Source organism: Vanellus vanellus (assembly GCF_965231255.1).
Source record: "Vanellus vanellus genome assembly, chromosome: 2".
Classification (NCBI taxonomy): Eukaryota; Metazoa; Chordata; class Aves; order Charadriiformes; family Charadriidae; genus Vanellus; species Vanellus vanellus.
The window spans coordinates 45631581-45653123 of NC_138906.1; the positions used below are offsets into that span (position 1 = coordinate 45631581).

Below are 21543 nucleotides of genomic sequence, written 5' to 3' on the forward strand. Positions count from 1 at the left end.
ATGGTCTTGCTTTTATGACAATGAAACTGCTGCCAATAAGTGAGACTGGATATTCAATCTGCCAGCTGGCATCTTCCCTTCCCCTCTGCATTTTGATTATTTTTACAACAATAACAATAAAACTTTGTGTTACTGTAGTGCTTTGCGTCTGAGGAGCTTGCAGTGCTTTACAAATGCACAATAAGTGGTTAATTGGATTAGTTATTCTGATTGCCAAAAGGTAAATGTGATGTATTATTCCCATTTTACAGAAGAAGAAATTGAGGCAGCAAGAGGTTAAATTCTAGGAAGGTCTTCAGACTGGTCAGCATTGCTGTAATGAAGGGAATAAAAAGGATAAGATCAACCGATAAATAGAAAGGGAGATAAATTAAGGTAACGTTACATCTTTGGTGATCTAGGACAATCACTGAGAACCGAATCTTTCATTTCACCCTTTGGTTTGCAGCCCTGCGAGCTGGACAAACTAGCCCTTCCTTTCTGAGAGGAAAGAGTAACTCTCCCAAAGGGGAAGCTGAGATAGAAATACTTTCGAGATTTTTCAGCATTATTATTTTTGCTAGGAAGATGGATGTAGCTGGTCAAGTTATGAAGTGAGCAGAGCCAAAAGCAGAAAAAAAAAAAGCCCTACTTAGGCTGTGTGAGGAGTGAAAATATTTGCGAGGCGCTTGCTGTGTTAGCCTGGGCTCGCACCGACCAATTTCCCTGGGCCCTGCAGCTATGTTGCCTCCAGCACCCAGGCTGGCTCCTTCGCAGCTCTTTCGGGGCTCTCTGCACGTTTCTACCCTGTGACATGTAAATACACCGTCAGGCTGGGTGGTACTGAGGGCACTTAGTGACCTCCAGCAGCGAAACAGCAAACCTGGTGCCGGTTTCCCGGTGACTGTAATGCAGCCGGCTGTTATTGATCCCCTGCTAGGAACCAGGCTCCGCACGTGTGAAGTTACTGTCCTCGTCCTTTTCTCAATTTACTGCCCTTGCCTGGCACGGAGAGATTTGGAAATTTATGTGTGTTGTGTATGAAGCAGGTTATTGTATTTTAGATTAGGAACAGCGGAACTGTCCTTGAAAGGGTACAGCCTGGAGAAGTAACAATGAAAATGGGCTTAAATGATTTTAGTTAAGAAGAAATTAAAGAAAATGCTTTGATCTCCCATGGTAATGATGAACTTCAGCAGATGTACCTGAAGGCTGTAATTCTTTCTTCCACTTTCTCTCAGTTCAGTAAAAGACCACCAAAATCTACAACACTTGGTTTCTTCATTCTTATTTCAAAGAGAATCTCATTGAGGGTGAGTGAAATGCTCATTAAGTTGAGCCAGCTTGGTAGATACAGAGTTGTTTCCACTAGCTAGCTAATCTGTTGGGCATCAGCCACAATCAGAGAATCATTACATCTGCATCTATGGAGTGAGTTTTTTGTTCCTTGATATGTCTGTATCAATCCACCTTTGGATGTGAATGATAGTACGCATGTATTGTGCAAATTTAAGAGGGCACTTCAGGATTTAATAGGGTGCTACATATGGGGCAGGGGGCTATGTAGTCAATATGGTAAATTACACCAACTGAAAACTTGACCTCCTATTTTTATTTAAAAGTTATAATGCATACATATAATAAAGTGCATGCTAATATACTCCACCTACTTTGTAAGGTGAAAAAAGCTAAAGAAGAACGGATTAATTGGTTTTAATTCATTCAGCTTCTTAAAGAATACATAGTACCACATTGCTTTAAAAAGATGTAAGGGAGCAGAAGAACTTGAGGCAAAAAAGCTTATGCTTTCCAGCTAATTCTTGCTTTTCATTGTATGGGCTCACTGTGGTTCGCCTGCGTGACCCAGCTGCAATGAATGGAATCGGGCAAGAGCCGTTTGCCCGAGTCTTTCCTATGTGCTAACAGGAAGAAGTAGTGGTGACAGTCGTACCCTTCATCATCACTGGGAGAGAACAGAGAGGGGAGGGAAAGAAAGACCAAGAGCAAATGAGAACAATATTTGGCCCAAATTAGTTTTCCTGACCAAACACTTGGTATTTTTGTTCCAAAGGCCCCTGGCTCACAATGAAAATGAGCTAATCCCTATTAGGAAGTCTTTCTGGATTTTGACTGGGAAGTGTTTGGTGTTGAATGAACAAGCTTTGAGAGAAGCTTTTGTCCATGTTGTGTTCTCATTAGCAGTGTTCTCATTAGCGGAGCCTTGTGATAAAAATGGGTGCATTGCCCTAGTTTTTATTTATTAGAACTAAGATCCAATGTGCAAGTATCCCTAATTTTTTTTTTTTCTTTCCGTGTCCACCTATGCTGTGCCGTGCATGAGTGCCTCACTGCCCTGTCCCTTCCTCTGTGTACAATCCCAGCGTGAGAGTCTCGCCCTCCTTTCCCTTCCTTTCTTCTCCCTTTGGCACATGCCAAGAGCTGGCTCTTGCCCCACACTGTAAGCCTGATAAAGGCTGAATAGGGACACTTGCGGAGGGAAATGTTCACCCTGCCCGGTATTAGAAACAGTCACAAATCTCTCCGTTTAAAAGCTGGTTTCTCTAGACTCTGTATTTTACCTGCAGAGAGAATCTCCTTCAGAAGGTGTTGCAGCAAATGAATCTCACTTTGATGCTCTGAAATGCCTTGTGGGGGAGCTGCTCTCCCTTTCCACTGACACATGAGGAACCTGAGGTTCCTGTCCCCCTAAATTTTGTCAACATTACGTGAAGCTGGGCAGAACTGAAGTTTGGAGGCTGAGCTATCTTCAGCTGTGCTCTGGTGAACAAGTTTCCTCCCGTAGCAACCATACTTTGAGAAGCAAAATACTAATCTTCTAATACATGTTCTTTGGATAAAAATTAGTTATTTTAAGCGTGTTCAAAAACTTTCCAAGGCCCCAGTTCCATCTTGAGTGTTTTCTAGCTGCGTTTATGGGACAGAAGCAAGTGCCTGTAAAGCACGTTGCAGCAGGCAACCAGAGGCTGTGACACCAGCAGAGTATTGGCTTTCTCACGCTGCCCGAGAAAGGTGCTGCAACCCTAAACTGCAGCATCTATAAAGATAAGGTTTCAGTTTCTTTGTTCTGTGCCCTTGGCCCTTCAGCTAGGACCAAGCTGTCCTTTGTGTTGAGGGGAGTTGATAGCAAAGCCCCTCCTGAGGCGGCTAGACTGATCCTGACAAAGTTGGTTAACATGTTGGAGTGTTAAAAAGATAAGTACAGCACTTCCTGGGCCTAGTCTTGCTTGGAATACGGGGCTGGACTCTTTCATGAAAGAAATTTTCCATTTAAGTACCTAGGACTTTCTGTTTCTGATTTATCTAGAAAATCTGGCATTTTCTCTGTCTAAACGTCTCATTAGTAGGAAGACTCTCATGATATTTTGGCAAGTCTACTCCCAATTTTGGATAAAATCAGTAAGTACAGAAACATATTGGACAAGAAAAATAATGGATATAGTCTACTAACTTTTTTTTTAACTGAAAAAAAGCTTCAATTCCAAGCAAAGATTTGGGTTAGTTTTCACTTTATTTCTTCCCTAATTGGTTCCTTTGTTGCACTACCATTTCAAAACAGACCTTTCTGCTTACTTTTCACCTTTTTTTCAAAGCCCTCATGTTCTGTACTAGACTCCTAAGATATCTGTTGCCTCTGTAGATTTCCTTTTTCAACTTTAGAAGCTGGTTTGTGTTTTTTGCCTTTTTTTTTTTTCTTTTGAGGACTACTGTTTCCATCTTAATAGCCGAAATTAGCAGACAAGGGAAATTGGGGGCTGGAGACGCTAGAAAAACAGGCTAGGAAAGAAGAGATGATGGAAGAAAATGACAGAAATACATAAAATGCAGTAAAGGAAAGATCTGTTTGAAACATAGCAGGAATTATGGGAAAAACAGAAAGTGTGGGGAGAAAAAGCAAACAAACAGAAAAGGAGAAGAATCGCATTGCCACAGCGTGAGGTATTCACTCTCTCCTTGCCTCCATTGGTATGATTATGTATTTGCTGGAAGCGCACAAGGTTTTATGGAAACGTCTTCCCTGTTGTCATCCCTGGACAGAATGATTCCTTTGAAATGACTTACAGGAGTGGAAAAGTCATTAATCAAGACATCTTCCTAGCCTATGCATGAGTCTTTCTCTTTTTAAGTCACCTTAGAGCAGCAGCGAGAGGAGGAGCTGGAAAGTGAAGAATAGGAGTGATCATCTCAGGGCTGGAAAGAAAATGGACAAGGCTGTCTGGAAAAAAGAATTAGAACAGCCTACCACAGAGCTTCCTAATACTAGTCTCTAAAAAAGTGGAGAATATGGTTGTGTGTGATTTGCTAGAGAAAGCAGAGGAAGGACAATTTAAAAAAAAAAAAAAAGGCTAGCAACTTGTAAAATTATTATTTTCTACTTTATCTTATATATATATAAATAAAGTGAAAACTTAGATGAAACCCTCAATTTTATTTGTGCTTGTTTGGGTGGTGTGATGGCCAGGAATTGTTTGTTTCAAGGGGGTCTGCTTCACTTCTTTGTTCCACTATGGGAACAAGTCTCTCATACTGTTTGTGTCTCAAGAGCCATGCCAGAAGTCTGCAGTTCTTGTCTTCCTGCGCAGAACCGTTTTGCTTGGCTGTGAGCATAAAAGCTCTAGGGAGGCACTGTCTATTAAGGCTAATTCTGTTTCAGCCTTATCCAACGCTTTTTGTCTTTTGTGTGGCTCTCTTGCACTGTGTAGTTTGGCTGTAGTTATAATCCATGTGCCTCTGGCTTATGAAATGTTGTGGTGGTTCGGTTGCTTTCCAGTGGCCATGTTCCATACGCGCTTTCTCAGCCATTCGCAGAGTTTAAATGTATGCACTGATCTAATCTGACCTCCTGCACAGAACCAGCTATGGAATTTTGTGCAGCAATCCCAGTAAATCCAGGTTGCATCCGAGCATGGCTGGTACTGACTGTGAAACGTAACAGGTGGGGACAGTGGAGATCTCAAAGCAGGTTGTGCAGGAACTGGGATTTTCAAAAGCTCCTGAGCACCTACAGTGCAGTGCTAGACTGACTAGACTCTCCAAACTAGCACTGAAACGCGTGGCACAGTGGTGCTCTGCTAGATCTTTTTATACTTGATGAGAAACGAGCCTAAATATCCTGGGAGGACCGTACTGTTAATGCACTGCTCTGTGCCACGAAGGCGTGCTACCTTGGTCAGTGCTGGTGGGAAGGTCTCTAATGGATGCTGGTGTGATGCTCTCTGAATGTGCCTGTCATGCTTCAGGAGCAGAAAATCCCGTTGAATTCCAGTGGCACTTCTAGAAGTACTGCTGATTCATTAGAGTGTTTCTGATAACCCTCTCTAATTGCCGCCTTTTGTGGTCTGCGCGGGTTGTTGCTGTTGCCACTGCTGCAGAACGGTGATTTGTATTATGGGAAGTCCTGGAGATGCCAAAGAAAACCAAAGCACTGTGGTTCTGCATGCTCTCCGCACATGTAGTAAAAACCAGGCCTTGCCCCAGGATCTTACTGCAACAGGCGCTTTTTTGCGATGTTCTGCAGAGAAACAGCATATATACAGGGGGAATAATTTTATTCAAATTCTTAAGAGGATACAGTGATGAAGAGCTTTGGTGCTACACAGTATCTGGGATGATATCCAAAAAGCCCAGATGTTTAGTCTTCAGTGGCTTCGTTTTAAGCTATTAAATGTGGAGTTTATTTTTTGGTTGGAAGCTGACTTTTTCTCAATTTTCCTAGCGTACACTGAAATGCGGACTTTCCTGAGGGAAGCTTGATTTTGTTGGTTAGCCCGTTAAACAAGTGCAATGCACTTGTGCCACATGTTTGCATTAGCACGGGAATCGCATGATTTGCTGGGCATCTTTTTTTTTAAAGGATTTTCATTTTCAGCATCTGGGAAAAAATGCCTCGATGCAATAAATGTAAATTTCCTAAGTGACAAAATGCCTGAGAGGAAGGTGAAGTGGGCATGCCAAGTTAGATGTAGTTGCAATATAGACTAAGGGAGGGAAAGGCTGCCTAATACTGTAGCCTGTCTCCCATCGTCTCACACCATCATGTGTTGCATGAGGTCCTTCATCCGCCCCATCTGCTTGCTTCTAGATAAAGGCAAAGAAAGGCTAATTCTTTATGATGTGCAATGTTTGTCCCAGCCATCCAGGGAGAAAAAAAGAAAAAAAAAAAAAACCAAAACACAACACGATAAAATGAGAGAACAGGATGGTATGATTTCTGAAAGGCTGGAAAGTTTCCTCTTTTCCCAGTGTCTTGCATCACTGTTGCTGGAACCTCATATTGTCTTCCAGCGCAGAAAAGAGCACCAGGGACGGTAAGACTGTTGCACCCCTTGACTAGATATGAGAGTGGCAATCCCCATTTCCTTCAAAGGCACCAAGCCCAGCATATGAGGGAATCTGCACCTCTGGGGAATGATTACTTGAATTAGACACCTGCCACCTTGAGGGGTAAGAACATGAAGACTATTTTTTCCTTTCCCAGCCAGATATAGTAATCAGGTCCATGTCCCCTTCACCCCCGCCCTTCAGCAGTGAAAAATATACCCGCTCTCATGGTCATATAACACAATATCATCTCTATGTAATAGAAATACCCAGTACAGCATCTTCTGATGGCATTATATACAGAAATACGTGGATATGCCGTCTCCTGATTCATGCACCACCTGCCTATGTCACCTGATGGAAGCTCTGGAAGAAGGAGTCCCAGGTCTGCCCAGAAATACAAAATTGTGCCTAGGAAGGTGTAACGGTAGAGCAGCCAGCTGCTGCCAAGGCTGCCACCTCTGCATAATGGAAATGAGATGGGTTGCTTTTTGCAGACACCCTTTTGGTTGTGCGCCCTGAGTAACTCTGCGTGTTTCCCTTAATTTTTTCGGCCAACCGGTACCTCATCTTCTTCCACCCCACACACCTCACTGCTTCCAGGGTCTGGTGGGGGTATGGGTAGTTGCTATCCGTTGCGTTTGGTCACAAAAATGGCTTTGAGAGCAACAGGCCAGGGATAAAACAAGCAGCCTGCAAATTTTGTCATACAATATTTACACTCTAAGAAAGCACAACCGTGCGTGCAACATATTCGTCTGGCTAATTCTTGCTGTTGACAGGAAGCAGACATTCAGTCTCAAAACATTTACACATCTCCGCATTGACAACACCAACATGTATTTGGCATCTGCGTAAGAGACGCTCTGCAGTCCCTTTGACTATCAGCTGTCCTGCCTGCTATAGCCAACGTCGGCCAAGTGACCGACCAAGAACCTACACACAGAAGCGTGTGAGATTCAGCGCTGTTTCTTGAAACACTGAAAAATAGTTTTAGATCGCTGGTTCTTTATTTCTTTTACATGGTGTATGAGGATGCTGCTGGGCATTTAATATGTCTTTTTCTCTTTATAGGCATTTTGGCTTCCTAGACAAATATGTTTGCTGGGTTTGTGTGTCCTGGCAAAACTCCTCCCTGCTTTCTCTTTCGTTTTGGTTTATTTGATGTACTAAGCTGATACAGAACCATTCTGCAAACAGACTCAGATCCTACTACAGACTTGGGCATCTCTCAGTCATTTGCTGTATAATTTCATAAAAATTCTGTGATTTTTAAAAATAAAATATACCTTGTAAATAAGAAAAGAATCATATCTGAATGGTCCTCGCTTTCCTTTTTAAAAAGAATATTTTAGCACATAAATTCCCCCTCCCTCCCATTTATCTTCTATTATTAAGCATTGAAATGGATACCGTTCTCTAACCTGGCTTCACGGGCTGAAAGTTGTTCTCCGTTGTGTATTTGGCCTTTCCCGGGCAATATATGTCAATGAATTTGCTCTTTAGTTAAACCCTTAAGGACCTCCAGAGACCCTAAACAAAATGCTTTTTACGTTCAGAAGGTGCCTGAACATTTAGGACGAGCTACTGAGGATAGTCAGTACTGATGTAGCTCCTTGCTGATATTATTATGATCTGAATGCAGGCTTGGACATGTCAGTCAGCATGATTGGCAACACCCACCTACCTCTCTCTTTCTAAGACCAGATTTCCCATCTCATCTTTAATGATATTGCTACCAGAACTCCCTCGATACCTGCTTGTTACACAAAGTTGGGAAGCATTAGGCAATTACACAGAAAGGTAATTAGATGATCCCAAAGACTGGATTGTGAGAAAGGGAAAAAATCCAATAGTAAAATCGTCTACTTAGGAAGTAATAAGAAAAACTCTGTGTGGGAAGTTGGAAGCTTATCTATAGTGAATAAAGGAAAAGGATGACAGAAGTGTTAGATGATCTTGTAAGTGTCCAAGCAAAAAATTGGCACTGCTGTGAAGGCAACAAATATGGTACAAGGATGTATCAGGTGAGATCCTTCCGGTAGGTAAAGGGTAACATTAGAGAAATTGTGAGTCACTGGTGTGACCCCATGTGGTCACCTAGTGTAGGGTTATAGTCATCCACTTTCCATAAAGACCCAGGATGCTTATTCCAGTCCTGTATTTGTGCCTTCACTCTCTACAAGCTGTGTGAAGGCTTGTTGTGGACATGAATTTCAGTGTGCAAGAAGCTTCCTGCACATTGGCATTTGTGCACAGGGAATTGTCCTTCTGCTGGCTTGACCTCCAGATGCCTCACAGTCATCATCCAGGCGGCTTCAGTAGGGCCTCCAGATAGCATCCTTCATCATATCTTTGTGGTGTGTGACTGCCATGTACTGTACCAGCAGGTGATTTTAAATGCAAGCTGACAGTCAAAATAACACTAGATAGCTACCTTAAATCCCAGAAAGAAACATAGAAAGAAAGAAGAAAGAAAGAAAAAAAAAGAAAGAAAAAAAGATAGAAAGAAAGGAGAAAGAAAAAAAGAAAGGAGAAAGAAAAAAGAAAGAAGAAAGAAAGAAGAAGAACAAACAGTGTTCACTTAAGATTAAAACATTATATTATTCACTTGATTCTTTTTCATATATTTGACGTATGTGATTTGTAATGATAGGAAAACTTCTACAGGCTCAGAAATTCAGATTAGATTAAAACCCACCATTTCAACCACTTTATCTGCATCTTCCACTTACGTAGATTGTAGAACTATCTCAAATCTGAAAAATGGATTGGAGAACTTGAAAAGAGATTTTCTGATGTGTTTTCTTCTTCATTCTTTTTTTTTTCTTTTTTTTTTTTTTTCTTTCTCAGCTTGGAAAACTAATAGCCATTTCTGGGGTACCGTAATAATAGCATTTTTGAACTTCAGGCAACAGATAAATGTTGTAGGTATATGGCGAGAGGCTCAGAAGGTGCATCTGGTATTTAACCACAAAAGGATCTATTGCGAAAGAAAAAGAACACCCTATAAACAGTGATGGGCAACGTAGCTATAACATTGTAGGGATACTTAAATTCTGTTTGTCTGAAATACCGTGTAGGACCAAATCTACACGGTATCTTTAACACGAGTTTTGTTCTGACCTGTGTTGTGGCTTATTGTGCTCTGTGCTGCCCAACCGGGCTGTGCTTCCCCTCCGTACCACAGGGGTGACATTGGTTGTGACCACCAACCATTTATTGAAAGCGTACTACCCTCTTGCTCAAAAGGTCATTGGTATTTTAGCATTATGGTGATGGTGGTATCAGGATCCTTTTCTTAGTATCAGAATCATGAAATATTCAGAAGGTATTGCTCATCTCTGCCTAAAGCTCCAAGACATCATGAGTGTTGATGGGTTGGAATAGGAGCTCTTTGCATGTTATCCAAAATGTTTATCATAGCAAAGGTTGACATGCCAGAATTGGCCAACTGGCATGAAAAAAACATTTCACTTCTCGGGAAAGTGCTATCACTTTGCTGCCTTTTAGAAACTATAGTTGTTCTCTGAATTACAAGTGGTTTGCATAAGGAACATAAATTGCCGTGCTCTTTATCACTGCTTACTGTATGACAAATATACAGTCCAATCTTTCAAGTGTGGCGTCTCAAAAATGAATGTGTATTTGAAATGAAAACCATTTCAGTACTTGAGCATCCTCCCTCTGGAACAGGCTGCATAATAACGTGTTCATCACCTTGGGTTATTTTAATATTTCCTGAAGCCTGCACAAGATGCTTTCTATTTTCTTGTCAAAACATACTGAAAGGAAAATTATTTTTAATAAAGTACAGTAATCACAGTGTGATCACCAAGTGCATCTTCTCTTGTCAGATTGTTCCTTCCTACTCGCAAGTATTTGCAGTTACTTAATGTTATGATTGCTGAGAAATCCAGTATTGGAAGGAAGAGAATGGAATATTTCATTTCTGACAAAGAGCACTGGGTGATACACAACATCCTCCTTTGCCTCCTAGAATAGTATCATTGTTTAAACCTAATGCTGGAAGAGTTAACTGCTGAAGGACTTCATTTTTTCCCCTGGTATTTCATTGCTGCCCTCCATAGGTACCATACACTGAAAGCAGAGCTCCCGTTGATATTCTGTTTTTTCCATGTCTGTCTGTAAGTGCCTGCTAGAGTGCCATGCCAGATACCGTGCCTGAAAGTGCTTAGCATGACAATATTAACATTGGTTTCTAATTAGTCCGTGGGAGCACTGGAGTTAGTCTCATATTAGGTTATATGCTGGTTTGGTGTACAGCTGGTGGATAACTTGCCTAGCTTTGGTTAAACTGAGGTCCAGTGTTTAGAAGAGAAAATTGCTTGTCTACGCAGGCGCTGGGAGCTTTTGGAGATAACAGCTGAATGGTTTTGTTGTTTTTTTTTTGTTTTTTTTTGGGTTTTTTCTAAACTGTTTCTGTACACCAGGTTTTTTACTCAAGTTGCTCAGCTCTAAAATAAGTGATGGACAAATCTCAAGAGGTTTGGTTTCATATCTTACCCAAACATTATCCAAGCTAAGTAAAGCTCTGGAGTCTGCATAACTGAGCATGAAACCTCAGAAGAGCAGACTTTCTCATGAGAGTGTCAGTGTTTCCTGCTGGCTGGAAATACCAAGAAAATAGCCTTTCTTGTGGTATTTTGGAACTTCAGCATCTGGACGCTGCTGTAATCAGAGAGGAAAGTGAATATGAAAAATAATTGTTTAAAAAGAGAAGCTTTTTTCAGTTTGGGGTGTGAGGTTCCTTTCTAGTTTTTCCGTGATGGTATTAATTGATACTGTAACTCTGCATCTGAAAGTGGGAGATCTTAATCCGAAGCTGCAAGTTCTGGATATTTCGTTCTGGGTATTGCAAAATATTATCACTTGTGAGTCACCAAGTATTTCTTCGTCAAGGGAAGAAACTGCTATTGTATCCTTCCCTCCCTTCTATGTAAATATGTAACCAAACACTGCTCTTGGAGTACTTGTTTTTTGGGAGAACATTCTGCTTTCTTCAGTCACTGCTTCAAGTGTGAAATTTAGCTCAGCTGCAGAGCCACAATGAATGTCTTATGCTAAACAAGTCTAGTAAAGATAATCTTAATGATTACATTATATAACTAATACACCCATAAAAAATGCCATGGTACTAAATAACTGTACTATGAATTCATACCTTGGTTTGTATGGAAATTGTAGACGCGAGCTATCCCTGTATTTTAAAATAGAGTTAATCTTAATTTTGGATTTTGACAGTGAATCAATGGGACTTGCAGAGAGAGTAACTTCAAAAGTTAAAGATGGAAAAGTCTGTTTATCTCTTGTCCTTCTGCCACTGCAAGATTTACAATATGTTCTCTTCTTTATTCGGTCCATATTTAGTAACTCGAGCAATGAGTTTTCCATCATCGGCTTTGTATGATTAATCCAGGTTCATGCTGTTTGCAGAATACCAGGAAATATTTCTCAGCTTCCCTCTTGGTTTACTTTCACCAACCTTTTCGTTCTTTGACAAGACCTCACAAAGTCTTATGTCTCGGTGTTTATGCTGGTCATGTGATGCAATTTAGTTGCCCAGGGGTACTCGCTCACATTCACATCTAGGTTCACTTTTTAGGCCCCAAACACTTGGGGTACTGTTAGGGATAACCAAATAGAGTTCTGCCATTTGCAAAATCTGGATTTTTATGGCTATATTTGTGCTCTTTCCAGAATTTGCTCCAGTTTGCCAGTCTTCGTGGTTCTGAATTGCCAGGAACGCAGCGTACATGAGGAGGGAGGGTAGTCAAGTGCGATATAATTTTCTTGATAGGTATATATGCTAAACTTGTGCTGCTCACCCCTCTCCCCCTTGCCGTTGTTATTGCGACCGTATTTCACAAAGAGCTTTTGTCAGTTTTGAGGTCTGCTTCTGTTCTTTTAGAGAGTATATTTTTGGAAGGATTACTTTCCAGAAGAATACACATACCTATGCATATACATATAGTTATTTATTAAATAAGTACTTCTTTCACACATACCAATATTTTAGAGGTTTCTTTGTACTGTTACCTTTACTTATTGCAGACTGCAAAATTGTTTCGATTTAGTAACCTTTTAATGCATAAGAAAGGATCCTCACGAGTTCCATAGTTCAGTTTTGCATGTAAATAATTACCATTAATTAGTTGTGCAACTAATAATAACCTGCATTCATATACACTCTGTTTATATCAAAGTAATTGCATGTTCAAATTAAGAATGTGTTTGCAAACATATGTCTAAAAATTGTTTGTTAGTTACCTACGGTGCTGTTTTACTCCGGTTCTGTTGTTATAAAGGGGATTGAAAGATTGCAAGAGGTAAAAGAAATCACTGCAGGAACATAATCAAAGTGACAGTTTTGTGCCGTATTTCCATATCAAGCTAAAGCAAACAAAAAAAATCGTCTGTATATGCATACTTAGCAATGTAGGTGTGTCTCCGGGGAGTGATCTGAAATGAAGGGACTATCTTTTCTTTCTCGCATTTAAGACTCTCCATTTCCAGTTATTTTTCTAACTATATGTTAGCTGTTTTAATTAAAAGGTGATGATTCACTACTTTCTAGCCACTGAGAACATTTTTATAAAGTACGGGTTTAAAAACAGTAATAATGTAGACTATTTTACTATTACGCTGATCATTTGGAGCTGTAGGAATATTTTAGCACAATTTGAACAATGGAAGGAAGAACTGTTTTCAATAACTTTGTGTTCAAGGGTGTTTCAACCTCTTTGCTTCCTAACTCTAATTTTCCAAGGCTTATAAGACTTTAATTTGATTCTTTATCTGAGCATAAAACAATGTCTGAAAATTGCATAGCAAATTACTGGATAATCGCTTTTTTTTGTGGACTACCTGATTGTCAGAATGAATATTGCCTTTTAAGAGACACTCCAACTAAGTGCTGGGCAAAAGTGAACTTTACAACTTAAATTGACTTAGGTTCTCATGAAATCCAAGTGTTTTCATCTAAGTGTGAAGGAGAAATGCCTCACTAATTATTATGTATTTTCTTAATTGTGTATATATACTGGTGTTTGTGTAAAAACTTTGTGCTGGTATCTTCAAATATATACATCTATGTATACAGACATATCTGGAGGTGAGATGATAAAGTTAAAAAAATGTATTTGTGATAAATGCATTTTATTTAATAGTTTCCCAATTCAACAAGTAGTTTTGACTACTGCCTCTTCCTGAGGCTGATACTCCTCTCCCTCATCACAGCCCCTTTTGGGAGTGATTTTAAATATCTGAATTCTGAGCAACATTAACAAAAACACTAATGAAAAAAGCAAGCATTGTCTTAAGAGGACTGTATCCTCCTTTCTATCCAAACAGCCTACACCTCTTGAAGACCCAGTGTGAATGATAGGATCAGTCTTGGGTCTTCTGGATCTCAGATCTCATATATTGAATTCCAGATGGTCAGAAACAAGGACTGGGAACTTCCTTGCATTAAAGAGATGATGTGTCCCTGTGGGAAGCAGAGTTCCAAGTGGTCTGGTACATCAGACCTAGACAAACAGGTTTAGGTATAAAAAAATGTTTAATTACACATAAGCAAATTTGGGTTTATCTTGAAACAGAAAAGTCTCCACTATTATGTAATTTTATGGTAAATTAACACAAATTTTATGTTGCCAAACAAAGTCATTGTGCCGAAGTCAAACACTCCAAGGTGGGAGAATGGCAGAGGTGGAGTCTTTCTGTAGAGGGACCTGCAGGAATGAAGGTTCTGTGAGACAGCCGTCAGTCAGCATCTCCCGTCTGTCAGGCTGGATGCATTCTCCTGTCGATGCAAAGTTGTTAGCTTACAGAAACAAAGCATTAAAACTTTTGATGAAGTGAGTTTGTTGACTTCAGTGGAACTGCAGTAGCTCCCCGGTATGTATAAGCTCCCCATTGGTATATTTAGATGTTTTCTTTAAAAAAAAAAAAAAAAAAATTAGTTACATGGGCACATTAGTTCAATTAACATACCGACTCCATGTCAGTGTCCTGACCGGGTGCATCAGCTGTCATAGCTCCTTTCTCTGTGCGTGCGTGTGTGTGTCGTTGCAAAATGCAGAATACTAGCTGGCTTGAATTCAAGTGATTTAAAGCGACACCTGATCAGAGATCAGATGGGATGTTTGGCCTTGTGTCAGGGGCTGAGTTCACCAGCCCCAGCTTATCCTCCCTGGTTCATCATGGCTTCTCCTTTCTCAGCCCCGTGCTGGAGGTTGCTGCCTTTCATAGAATCATAGAATCATCTAGGTTGGAAGGGACCTTCAAGATCATAGAGTCCAACCATTAACCTAACTCTACCAAAACCACCACTAAACCATGTCCCTAAGCGCCACATCTACCCGTCTTTTAAATATCTCCAGGGATGGTGATTCCACCACTTCCCTGGGCAGCCTGTTCCAATGTTTGATAACCCCTTCTGTGAAGAATTTTTTCCTAATATCCAATCTAAATCTCCCCTGGTGCAACTTGAGGCCATTTCCTCTTGTCCTGTCACCTGTTACTTGGCATGCCAAGGCGCTCAGCTCCTCACTTCTGGGAAAGAACACTTCTCCTGCTCTTTTGTTTTTTTTTTTTATTTTTTTTTCACCTGGGTCATAAGGACAGAGCTGGAATGGGTGCAGAGCTGTAGCTGGCTGCACGGTTGCCCTTTCACACCCCTTGGTGGTCATGGGGCTGTGGGCGAGCCGGTTCAGGGGGCAGCGCCAGCAGGAAGGAGGGAGCCGCTGTGAGGACCTGGGGACATGCGGTCAGGGCAGGACGGCCGGCAGAGCCGGGCTGGCGCGAGTGCGGATTAGTTCAGCGGCCGTGACAGCTCCCTTTCCGATGGCGTCAGCAATGACGTCTGCTGACAGAGAAAGTAAGTCTTCCATGTAAAACAGCGCTGTGAGTGTGCGAGCTGGAAGTACTAATTGGGGGACTGAAGGTTCTCTGCAACCTCTGTTCCCATTCGCTTCTGGTAACGAATGCCGCTTTCAGCGGCAGCAGCAAAGGAGCTGGCTCAGTTCTCCAAAAAGGCAGCCAGGCCCTCGCTCCCGTCACTATGCGAGTGGAGGTCCCTGGGGGCGGACTGTGAAGCCCACCCGCCCCGGTGGGAGCGGGTCTTCACGGTGTGCCATTGCACCGGCACTTGGCGATAATTGCGGGGACTGCAAGTGGCAGGCAGTCCCTTAAATTATTTGGCATTACTCTTAAGTACCCAATCAGTCAGGGCAATTCGGAGTTTGATGTCTAAGAGCTCTACACACCTGCAATTACTTAAATCCACAAAATTGCACCCACAGGTATTTGCAGGCACAAAAATGTTGGCATAAAATTAGAGGCCATTTCCTAAAACCTGTGCCTAAATTTTGATGATATACTATATGAGGGGTTGTTATTTTGAAATGGATTTGCGGAAAGCAATTGAAAATCTCCAGGCATCCCATCTGTGTTTAAAGTAACAACAATAACAAAACTTTAAATTAGCATAGGAGATTTAAGACATTTCAGGAAAACATTGATTAAATCTGCCAATGAAATGAATGTGTTTGGCGAGTGACCTAATTAGTGTATACTTGGTTCTTTTTCACTGCACTGCTTACCACTAATTGCTGTTCTGCTGGTCTTCTCCTGACAAGTAAGAAAAAACAAGGATGAGGGATTTGTTGAGGAAATAGTGACATTCAGTTTTAATTCATTTGAACCTGCTGCCAAGCTTAATTATGGAACTGAGAAACTGAGACTGGGAGGCCCCCAGCCGTTTAGGTTACAGGAGACGGAGATGTTTAGTATCTGCCAGTGTATTTGGGTAGCACTTATTGCAGCTAGCTATAAACTTGTGCTCGCTGATGCTTAGCTGTTTTCTTTCCCCCACAGGTACAGGAACACTGGTTTTATTCCTTAAATTTAATTATTTAGCTCTAATGGCGTCAGGCCAAAACAAAATTACAGGCGTTTTATTTCTTAGAGGAAGAGTTTAACAATTAATCTGGATAGTCTTGTCTTGGGGTTTTTTGTGGTGTGGTTGCGCGTACAAACTAGTAATATGCCATTCCACAAGAAAACCTTGGGAATCCTGCAAGACTTGTAGCATCGGAGTGCCGAAGTCACCCTCAGTGTAAGTACGCTTGAGCTGAGGGGCTGATGTTAGTGATACATTCAATTCCTGTCTCTCAAAGGAGCAGGGGATAACGCAGCTTTCCCTATTTGCGTTAAAGGAAAAGGGCAGGATACTTCATGAAAAAAGGGGAAATAGTTTTGGTTTTGGTTTCCTGTGGTGGTGATGGATTCTTGTCAGCAGAGTCTGAAGGTCCTGGTTTAGTCTCCAAGGGCATTTTTCATGATGTTCTGCTCAAAAACTGGGGGACAAAAATAAAAAGAATCCATTGACCTGAATGTTTACGAGGCAGTCCACACACAAAAAATAAGAAGGGGGGGTGGGGTGGGGAAAAGCTGTGGAATTTGAGGCTAGCAGAGGGTGGGGCTGGTGGGGCTTGCACTTGTTTTGAAAAGAGGAAAAAGAAATGTAGACGTTTTCTTAGAGCAGCAGCGTCCGATTGGCAGACGCTGGTCTGAATCCTTCCCCGGGGGAAGCTTCCAGCCGGCCGTCTGCCTTTTCCCAGGAAGAGCCAGGGAATAGTTATGTGAGCAGGGACGGGTGCCGGAGCAGCCAAAGCCGCCCGCGCTGTACCTGCCAGGGGCAGCCCCGGCTCTGCCGGTGGGGCCGGAGGGGAGCACAGCCCGAGCCCGCCCCAGCCATAGTCTGGGTAAGAGGGAAGGACTGTCAGTACAGGGGGGTTGGGGATTCATTTATGCTACGGGGAGAGCTGGAGGGGATGTCCCAAGACCCCTCTTTAGCTTCTGTGGGGACTAAATTTGATCTACCCTGAAAAGTATATAAAACAAACCAAAACAAACAAAACCCCTCAAAACCCAAACAAAAAAGCCAGGGCTACTTTGTTAGTGCTCCAGCACCACCCCCCCCCCCCCCCCCCAAAAAAAAAAAAAAATGAAGTGAGATTATAAACAGATGAAATATGTTAGTGTTGGTCACCAACATAGGCTATAAACATCTACATGGAAGAACGTAAACTGTACAAAAAGGCAGCGTGCCTGGTTTTCTGTTATATAGCATTGCAGGGTTCTTGTAAGGATACTTGAATGCTGAAACAGCCTGGGAACTTGGCCTCCCTTGCGGCAGATTGATGTTCTTTGGACGGGTTTTCAGCCACGGAGTGATTTTGTCCCGATGTTCTGTGTGTGGTGGAGAGATGTGTCAGGAGGGGGGAGAGCCAGAAAAAGATACTTGGAATGAAAATGAACTTGAGGGAAGGAAAAAGAGCAGCTTTGCAGTGAGGCCGGGAGTAGTAATACTAGAATGCATAATGGGCAGCTAACGATGCAAGGCTTTTTTTTTGTCTCGAGACTCTCACTGGTTATTTAGCCACTTGTGCCCGTTGAATAAATGTTTAGAAGATTCTCGTGGCCGTTAATATTATGGACTGATGCTAATTTTCAATAACTCACTATGTTAGATATATGTCGTCACTATGTTAGATATACGTCATCTCTACATTCCAATGTTCTTACACATTCCAGTTTATGTTTACAAGCAATACTAACTTAGATGTGAATACTTGCCGTGCTGTCTAGAAAATCGTATTAAAAATCATTTCCCTTTAACTACTGCATACATGAATCCTGCACTGTACACTGATGATAAATTTCAAAATCTAACCGTATTACCTGTTTTTAATGCCAACATTAAAACTTGTTTTTGCGCTTTCACCTCATAGTTTTCGGGTGTGAAGATGGTGAGAAATAAAAAGAAATTTAGTTTCCTGAGAAGAGCACCTTGCTATCCTAAAAAAATAGTTTGCTATGTGTTTCATCCAAGCCATCCCATGACTTCCCAAGGCTTTTCAGGTTTCCCATTTGGCAGCTCTGCCTTCTTGTCAGGATCTCTCATTTAGCAAGATGGAAGCTGCATCTAATTCTATCTCCTCCTTCCTCCCAGCAGCTGCTCTCCCAAAGGGCAAAGGCATTGGAGAAATCCAGGGAGGACTCTTGGTCTCTTGCTGCAGCTTTTTTAGTTCAAAGCAGCATCAGCTTCACTGCCGCTCTGCAGTGAAGGGACAGCTTGGGTAACACTGCAAAGCAAAATGCGATGTAGAACGGACTGATACAAAAATCGCGTGCTCAGTAGCAATAAAAAGGGGAAATCAATTGGGGCAATCTGAGCAGGTAAAATACCCCACCCCTCCCCAAGCTGACCAAACTCCAGTGCACTTCTTCATGGTGGTGTTTATTAGATCTGCTGTCCTGGTGTACAGTTGTTCGAAGCTTTCCCTCAGGTAATGCTCTACCAAAAAATTCACTCAAAACCAAAAATAGCAGAAAAGGACAGAAAAGTTCAGATCTTGACTTTGTTATCAAAATAGTGCTTTTCCTACTCTTTAAGTAAGTCAGAAGTTTCTTTAGGAATTTTGTTAGTTTCTTTTTTTCTGATTTCTTTTTCATTTTCTTAAAACTTAGCGAATGAGATTTAAGCCAAGAAAACAAAAAAAATCCACGCGGACAAAATTCTTCCATCATTGGACTAACCCCTGCACTGAGTAACATATACGTGCCAGAATAATACTAACAAAGAGATATTTATAACTTGGGTGGCAAGGTGATCACAAGCACGCACTCTTATACCTAGATTTGGTGCGGAGAGGAAGTCAATAAGGCCTCCCAGGAGCAGGCAGAAAGGCTGGCAAAAGACATAAAAATGGATATGGCAGGAAAGCATATCTGTGGTTGCCTCCTGTATGATGTGTATTGACCTAGTAAATGGAGATGTCTGCAAAGGAGCTGCTATGCTATAAATATGCTTGTGCTAATATTATTAAAGCTTTCAGGCAGTTCAGTTTCGTACGTATGGCTTCCCAGGGAGATGCCAAAGAGGTGGCCCCTGGCCACAGCTTGTCTGAGCAGCACGTGCCTACCTGCACTGTAATTGCTTAATAAGATACAGGCTGGGGTTTTCAGAGGATTCCCTGGATGGATTGTGAAATAGATGCAGCTGCCTAAATAGGTGCTTGGCGAGATTTTTAAAACTTCCTAACTCTGTTGAAATCTTTATGAGCAAGATGTTTGAATGCTGTTGAAGATCAGAGATAGCTAAGTGCTTAGAAGTTGTGAAAAGTCCATTTCTTGTCCTCTTTGCCCTCCTTTGTGTCTTAAGGAAAATAAAAATACTTCCAGAGTTGTTGATATCCAGTAGGGGCTTAACAGCACTGTTCTTGCATAGACATACCAGTCCTGCTGGTTAAAGGAAGAAAAATTGGAAGAAGATAGGAAGTGACTGGCCGATTAATAAACTAAACTAACGCAAATACTGCGAGTAGGAAAGCCACTTAAAAGCAGATGATTATCCCTTGCCAATCCCAAAGATCTAAGCTCACTAAGCTGCTGTTCAGATGATACCCTGAAGCAGTTCCTGGTAGGGACCTGGCCCTTGTTCCAGCAGAGAGGGCGGCGAGATGAAAGGGATGTGGTTTAACCAGGCTTTGACTTTATTATCTTACCATCTTCTAGAGCTATCTGGCAGTCACTTGTAGAGTGCAGGTTGCAATTTCTCCCTTAATTGCTCCCACCTGCTGGAAAACTGTCCTCCCTGCTCCTACGCAGATGGCCCCAGCCTGCTGCAGAGACCCACTGTCCTCCTCTTCTGAAGTTTAAACCTCCTGTGGGTTCAAGGGATGGGGAAAGGGTGGTGTTTTCTCATGAAACCAGCCATTGCAAGCTGCAGCTTTGTGTATCAGGGAGGGCTCTACTGCTGCCTCCTCTTATGGAAGAAAGAAATGGGGCACCAGAGCCCTGTGAGCAGCTGCCCTCCTGCTGCTGGGGACCTTCTATCTGCTAGGGCAAATAAAGAGCTGCCTTCTCTCTCCATCTGCTGCACACCTTCCTGCACTTGGAAGTTTCAGGTCATCTCATTTCCTTAAACCCTACTAGGTTTAGGAGGAAAGGTGTGAGAAATAGAAGTGTGACGGCTGATGGTGGTGGCAGCGTAGGGAAGGGTTTCCTTCTTTATAAAAATAAAATCTTTATCTATGTGCATACACATGCATAATAATGAAAATCTCTATTTATCCGTCTATTTTTCAGGTTACGGTTTTGTAGATTTTGACAGTCCGGCAGCAGCACAGAAAGCAGTAGCATCTCTCAAAGCAAATGGCGTGCAGGCGCAGATGGCAAAGGTAAGAGCAACCGTGTTATTACAGGATTATCTGAGCTGTTGGGTTACGTTTCCAAGAGTTTTCTTTCCTCCTGTTTGTTTCTAAGGTTTTGGATTGCTTAGTCCAATGTTTTTTTTGTCCTTTGGCTCCAGTGCCTTATTCATCCTAAGGTTTGTCTGTGTTCTTGAGAGCTGTATCTCACACGATGGTTTCTGCCCTGGTACTCTCTGCCCCTCTCTTTGGAGTGGGTTGCAAGATGGAGAGTGATGGAGTGGCAGCGTGGTTGGAAATGCCTTTGTGCTGACTGCAGGGTGTGAGAGTTATGTTTTCTTCGCCTCGGAGTTGTCTTCATTTGGTTCCTTTACCTTGGAATAGTTACTCTTTTCTGACGTGCCTGGTGGGCTTCTCTAAAGGAGTGATTGACTGAACATAAGGAAAGTTTGATTGATCTGCCTTCGTTTGGATTCTCCTGTCTTTCTGTTTTGAAGACGCACTGGAAGTGTAGCAGGTTGCTGAAAGAATAGTTGCTGGAGGTTGTCTGGAGGTGGCTGGCGTCTGTTGTTCAGAGAGGCTGCAGGTGCCATGCTACACATCTCGTAGCAAGCACGGTGAGCTCAGATACTCTGGTTATGGAATTGTCCTTTGTCCCCAAGCAAAGGAGCTGACGAGGAGACAGGGGTTATAGTAAATGACCGTCATATGCTCCGGCTGTTGCCTTTCTGAAGGCACAATCACGTGCCTTTGGGCTCTAGACTGTGTCGACCAGCAAAAATAGCTGTTGCTTTGTACTTTCAAAATGCCTTGCCCTAGAATCACAAAAAGCCCTTCATATTGCCTGATTTAGTCTCTGCAGAAATGATGCCAGCCTAGTATCTCTAACAGTAAAAACGAACAGGTAATTACGAGAACAAAGGCAAATTAACTAATAAACAATCACATTTGAAGATTCCCATTTAAAGGAATGCCGGTGATTTAA

The 21543-nt window shown here is 42.0% G+C and overlaps 1 protein-coding gene across 2 annotated transcripts in view; it reads left to right on the forward strand.

The window, feature by feature from the left end:
• Positions 1-21543, forward strand: part of RBMS3 (RNA binding motif single stranded interacting protein 3) — a gene marked incomplete at its 3' end in the record, with an annotated part of 459009 nt that overhangs the window by 170314 nt on the left and 267152 nt on the right. For both annotated transcript variants that reach the window (XM_082479353.1, XM_082479354.1), the window contains exon 4: positions 20497-20588. In XM_082479353.1, the coding sequence (XP_082335479.1) occupies positions 20497-20588 (92 nt within the window). The remainder of the gene's footprint in view (positions 1-20496; positions 20589-21543) is intronic.